Genomic DNA, 6518 nt, shown 5'->3' with positions numbered 1-6518 from the left:
CCCTTGGAGCTTGGTGGTGGTGGCTGAACCTCATCCTTTCTTGGAGTTATTGAGGTGACCGAATCTTGCTTGGAGAGGAAGGTAGCTTGGGTGGATCCTCATCTCGGTAGATCATCGCCCACACGACGTCCGAGATAAGAAGAGGAATACGATAGAAGATCGTGAAGTCTATAAGTTATAAAAGGTATAACTAGTTATTAGTTTCAGCATCATAAGTAGTTCATCTTTTATTTAGATCTTGAAATACCAAACACAAGAGGCTAATAAATCTAGGTAATCGAATTTATATTTTCAATTTTGTGTTTCTTTTGTTTTTCAAATTTGTGATTCGATTATTCTTTTTGGTTAAACCTAAGGTTACTAGAAGGAAATTAAATATTAAATTTATTTAAAAGACTTTATCTAGGCGGTGGTAGATGATCTCATACCCAAGAAGGCCTAGTATCTCGTCATACAGTTCTGGAAGCCAATTTTATAAATTAATATTTAATTGAATTTGTAACATGGGTGGATTTGGATCAATAATGTCAAATATCGTTTGCGATCTAAGTTTAAACCACTAAGAACAGATAAGTTAAATTTGGAATCAATAATGTTAAGTTCCATTTGTAATTCCTAATTTAATTTCTAAAGAACACAATAGGTTGTTAGTAAATGTCCAGGACTTATACAAATTTTTTGTACAGAGGAACCGGTATGATATTTCGAGTAGCAACCAACAGAAGCCTCTTGGCATACTGATGGCGTTCACTGGTAGCAAGATGAGGAGATTGATGGTAGTCATAAAAATGTCTATGTCTTTCAGAGAGTGACTGATCCACTTCCCGCACTGCCCATTCTTCCCAAATTGGAGGAAGATTCAAGTGTGAATCTCTGGGGATTTCCGAAGGTGGTGGTTTCTGACTGGCTTGATCGATCGGAGCTGAAATAGTCACCTCTTTTCGGGCTGCCTGAGCTTCTTCTATATTAATGTATTTGATCGTTTTTCCCAACAGGTAGTCGAGGTCCTTTGGGAGCTTTCTGACAAGGGCTTGAAGAAAAATTCTCCTTTTGAAAGGCTTCGGGAGAAAGCGTTTATTAATATCTCGGAAGTGGCAGAAGGAACATCTAATGTCACTTGGTTGAATCGCCAGATGCATGTTCGCAAGGATTCTTTGACCCTTTACTTAAGCATGAACAAACTTAGGCTGATCTTTTGATATCTCCTTTTACTTGCAAAGTGGTGTAGGAAGGCTTTGTGAAAATCTTTGAAACAACAAATGAACTCAGCTCGGAGTCGGCTGAACCATCTTTGCGCCGAGTTGGAAAGAGTGGTAAGGAACACTTGACACTTAACAACATTTGTATATTGATGAAGGATGATTACGTTTTCAAATGTAGTAGAGGATCTTCTGGGTCAATCACTCCTCCATATTCTCCGATCGTCAAAGGGCGGAAGTGACTCGATAGTCTATCTTCCAAATTTTTTTGCTGCAACTAGGACTTCCTGCCTGGTGTCTGGTCTTCTTGATCCGAACATAAGAGTTCCTACTTTCTTTGTTCGAGGTCAATATTGTACCCACATGCCTCAATCAGACCACAGTCTGGGCTCTGATACCAATTGTAGGATCGAAAAGAATTTTGATATTTCCACAATGACATGATATTGTCCACTTTGGACCTAGACCCTCATGGCTTTGCTCTTGGGCTCTCCCCAAAAGGTCTCATGCCAATGGAGATATCTTTTCTCTTATAAACTCATGATCTTTTTCATGTGTTTTCAATGTGGGACTATATTTGCAACCTTGCAACCCTAACACTTTGAACTGGGAGAAGATGACTCTAAGCGATCCTAGAGCTAAGAGCTGCAAACCTGCGCACACTATAGACAGAGCTAATGGAAACGTTAAAGCAATAACCAGGGAAGGGGTCTCTAGCGCAGACATTCCGATGCTCAAGTCAAAATAGTAGCTGAGCGAAATTGAGAAGACGATGAATAGTAGAACAATAGTATAAATGTGACAGTGTGCGGATGCATATACATTCATGCGTGTACCTGGCCAATGAAGAGGACACTCCTTTTTATATTGTCTCTTATAACCTCTGCATTAATGAAGTAGCAGAAAATATTTAGTGTTAGAGTATGTCAAGTGGTAGAGTATGTACGACAATCTTCCTATAAGCGGAGGAAGACTCTATTGCATATATATGTCAGAGTAATGACATATTCTCTGACAGATTATTACGATTCTCTGACAATGTTATCTCTAAAAAAGGAGTCTGACCGACTCTTTAGCTGATCGAGAATATATTAGGAGTCGTGTTCCGAAGAAGTGGGGAACTGAGCCCCAAAAATTTGATCGGTATTAGGGCCAACCGAATTTATGATGAGAACCTTACATTGAAATAGGAAGCAAGACTTCATAAGTTTGATCGGCGGTGGGTCGACCGACTGTAGACTAGGATCCCTACCTTTTACAAAGTGGAGAGCTGAATCTCGTGAGTTTGACTGGTGCTAAGTCCGACCAATGCTAAGTCCGATAGGATTTATATTGGGGATTTGGCATCCGCTCGGACAAAATATCATGTCAGACTTTATGTTAAGAGTTCATCTTATACATGACCGCTACTTAAACATAGAGTCCGGTCCAGCTGGATGATATGTCTAGTATGTCCGATCAATCCTTTGATCTGATTGACCTGAGTATTCGATAATGATACTGAACTTATTTCGATATAACACTGATGTAATTTGATAGTTGACCCCTTCTAAATTTTAACTATCCTATCAATGGATTTTCTTGACGTCGAGTTCAGGGTCCCACGTTAGTTGACGTATCAAGGTTGAATCCTCAGATGAAACACATGAACTTTTCAGTAGCATAGAATTTAGCAAATATGGACATTGGCTATTGTTTATCATGTACTGAGTGCAGAAGAATAATTAGCATGGTATGCAGATTATTTGAAGGCCAAAAATTCAGTTAATTCTAATCATAATGCAATCGTGGATGAAGTAGCTGACAGAATCGAGAGAGATCTGATCCTTTAATTTTATACGCATGTTATCCAAAACACAATATGGACCACGGCTTCTCCTTGGATTCCGGTTTGAAACTTCAGATCCACCAAAGGTTTTGGTCCAAACACCCAAAATCCAGCCGAGTCAGCTGACACGCTGGTCTTTAACTCGGACCGTTGAGAAATCTAAGTGGAACCGCCACATTAGCGGTTGAACCGTTCATTGTCGCAGGAGGATTTGACACTTGGCAAACTGAGTTTGCACTGCTAATTAATTACGCCTTCGTCGTGCATCTCTTTTCATCGATAAAATTATTTTTTAAAATGGCAATGTCGTTGATTTTAGGATTCTTTTCTTTTTCTTTTTTAAAAAACATTAAATGCTCATTGCTACATGCTTGTTATATAATTATTTTTCAATTATAGTACAAATCAGATAAAAATGGAAATTAAATATTGAATTTTGGAGTAATTATGCCTTTATAACCTTCTCCTAGAATCGGGCACTTATCTTGTTCCTGCGAGTCACTTGAAACGATCTTTCCCCGGACGGCAACTATATATATCTCCCCTCCTTGTTACCATCACCAGCCACACGATCTGAAACGCTCCCCCGATCCAGCCAAAGTAAGGTTCGTAGAAACAATCTCTACTCCTCTTCAATCCACTCGACACAATGATCTCTCGTTAGATCGTATATAGATAGATTCGGAAATCTACGTTGGATTTCTAATTTGATTCCGTCGTCTGTGGATGTGCAGGAAATGGAGAGGTTGACCTCCGGCTTCGAAAACTTCAAGAACGACGTCTACGAGTCAGTCTGCAAAATTGATTTAATTAATTCCTATGAATCCCGCAATGACCAATTCTTCTTTAATTCTCTGACAGCAAAAACCCAGAGTTGTTCTCGCAGTTGTCGCAGGGACAAAGCCCCAAGGTGAGCGAGGAATCACAGATTCCATATGATCATGAAATAAATCGACATTAATTAATTAGTGTTATATTTCGAGGAGGCTTCATGTTGAGGTTGACTGATGCTTTGTATCTGAGTTTGGCTGTTGATCGCAGTACATGGTGTTCGCTTGCTCTGACTCGCGCGTGTGCCCGTCGGTGGTGCTCGGGTTCCAGCCCGGCGAGGCCTTCAGCGTCCGCAACATCGCCGCCATGGTTCCGCCTTACGACCAAGTAATGCTTATATCCTCTCCTTCTCTAGCTCTTCCTTTTGTCGAGGAGGCCGTAGCCCTTGACCTTTCGATTTGTGATCTGTGGATGCAGAAAAGGTATAGTGGCTCTGGAGCCGCCATTGAATACGCTGTTCTTCATCTCAAGGTGATCCAATCTCTTTTTGATCTATATATATAAAGATGTGTTTATTTGGGAAGATCCAAATTAAATTGCCTCTGGATTACAATAATTACTATATATGTAAAGAGATTATCATCGATCTTTTGTTCAGGTGGAGAACATAGTGGTGATTGGCCACAGCTGCTGTGGTGGGATCAAGGGGCTCATGTCCATCAAAGAGGATGGGAATACCACAACGTAAGAAACTTAATAATTATTGAAGGGAAAGGTTGGGAATTGAGTTCATTAATTTAGTTCTCTGCTCGAGATTCCCTGTAACTGGTGGATTCTATTCTTCCTTTTTCTCCTTGTGCTGAATCTTATTATAATATATATCAGCGAGTTCATTGAGGACTGGGTGAAAGTATGTTTACCAGCGAAGGAGAAGGTGAATGAAGAATTCGCGTCCTCGTCTTTTCCTGAACAGTGCACCGAATGTGAAAAGGTTTTCTTTCTTCTTCTCCTCTGCTATATATCCTTCTTGAAGCCAGTGTTAAATTAACTCCATCGGATACTTTTCTCGTTGTAGGCGGCTGTGAAAATCTCCTTGGAGAACCTGAAGACCTACCCCTTCGTGAAGGACGCGGTGGAGAAGGGCTCCTTGAAGCTCTTCGGAGCATACTACGACTTTGTGAATGGGAAATTCGAGATATGGTGAATGAATGAAACAGGCAACCCTGCAATATATAACTAATTAGTGGTATCAGTAGTTCATGGAAGAACGGAATAAGAACATTTATTATATCTAATAATTAAGAACACTCATAGTATTAAAATTGATGTTCTCTGAATTATGTAATGTTTGTGTGTCTTATTCTATTATTTTATTAATCATGCTTCACTTGGTTGGCTTAGCAAAATACCTGTTAATTAAGATTTTAAAGTCATCAAAGTATCTAGATTAGAGCTAATTAACATCATTAGTGACTAAGCTAAATGATAATAAAACAATTTTCAGCTCCAATGGAACCATATGTTTGCCAACATTTTCTTTAAGTAATATAATGATGCTAGTGGTTCATATAAAATGACAAGTATTTTCATATTTAAAAGGGATATAATGACTTAATGCTAGTACTGATTGGAACGGACGAACTCACTACAAATAACACTAAAATGGGGATTGAAATATTCGGTCGTACTTAGGGATTGATTAGCGACCAAATAATTTAGTCGCACTAAATTCGATCGTCAATGTTATTTTAGCGATTGATATTAATTCTATCGCTAATTAGCGACAGAATCTAATTTACACTACTAATATTAGCAATGATATTAAAATTTAGTCGCTAAATCTAGTGACTGAAGTTAATATCTGTCGGTAACATTACCGATAAAAAAATTATTTTCGTCGTTGATCTTGTCAGAAAGCGGGAAGGTGGAAAGCTAGGGATGTGACGACTTTGTTGACTGGCTGTAGATCTCACTCCGCTCTGTAAAACAAGTAACATCAATGTCGATCCAGGAAAAGAGTCCTCTGCGTTGGCCCTCTGACTCTCAAGTCAGTCACCAGAATAATGGAAGAAAGTGGAGTAATAGTAACCCTAGCGCCAACAGTGAATAACGCTTACCTCCGTCAGTGATGAACCCCCCTTTATATAGAGTCCTAGTGGGCGACGTGCATGCTCCTCAAGGCGTGGGCACGTTCTCCAATATATCCTATGAAGAGACATGTTAGGAAAGTTCCTCTAATACCATACCTTAATAGGACATGCATATCCTTGACAAGACAGTAGAAACTTCCGTCGTACGATCCGCCTGTCGACCATGCCTCGTATCAGCGACACTATCTCCCAGATGGATATCGAGAGAGATACGACAATGATCTCATTGCTTGGCCGAGCGGGGTAGTCGCCTGGCCGAGACTCCAACGCTCGATTTATGATCGGGTCCTGCTGCTTGGCCGAACGGGCTAGCCGCTCGGCCAGGAAACCTCCACTCTGTCAACCTCAATTGCTCATCCTTGCGATGACTGTGTAGTAGCATGTCGCTCCCCGTTCAGATAAGTTCTCCGGTCTCTTTTAGCATCCTGCTGCTCCACACTGACTGCCTGTTGTCTTACCGTATTATCCTGAGCTGGACGTGTGGTCTGCTCGGACATGTCTCCCACCGGTTGGGCATTGGCTGTCATGATCGACCGTTGCAATCGTCCTCCATTTGACCCTTTGACACCC

General features: G+C 40.4%; 1 protein-coding gene across 1 annotated transcript; it reads left to right on the top strand.

Moving 5' to 3' along the window:
- The first annotated feature begins 740 nt into the window (after nucleotides 1-740).
- Nucleotides 741-5040, top strand: LOC122031643 (carbonic anhydrase 2-like). The gene is made up of 9 exons (XM_042590734.1): nucleotides 741-776; nucleotides 996-1139; nucleotides 3762-3814; nucleotides 3889-3937; nucleotides 4069-4185; nucleotides 4276-4329; nucleotides 4457-4542; nucleotides 4684-4789; nucleotides 4874-5040. The coding sequence occupies exons 1-9, from the start codon at nucleotides 741-743 to the stop codon at nucleotides 5000-5002; spliced, it is 774 nt and encodes a 257-aa protein (XP_042446668.1). The 3' UTR covers nucleotides 5003-5040.
- Nucleotides 5041-6518: the final 1478 nt, after the last annotated feature.

Source organism: Zingiber officinale, chromosome 11A (assembly GCF_018446385.1).
Source record: "Zingiber officinale cultivar Zhangliang chromosome 11A, Zo_v1.1, whole genome shotgun sequence".
Classification (NCBI taxonomy): domain Eukaryota; kingdom Viridiplantae; phylum Streptophyta; class Magnoliopsida; order Zingiberales; family Zingiberaceae; genus Zingiber; species Zingiber officinale.
Note: the sequence above shows the minus strand (reverse complement) of the source record. Positions and strands in the feature narration are given on the sequence as shown.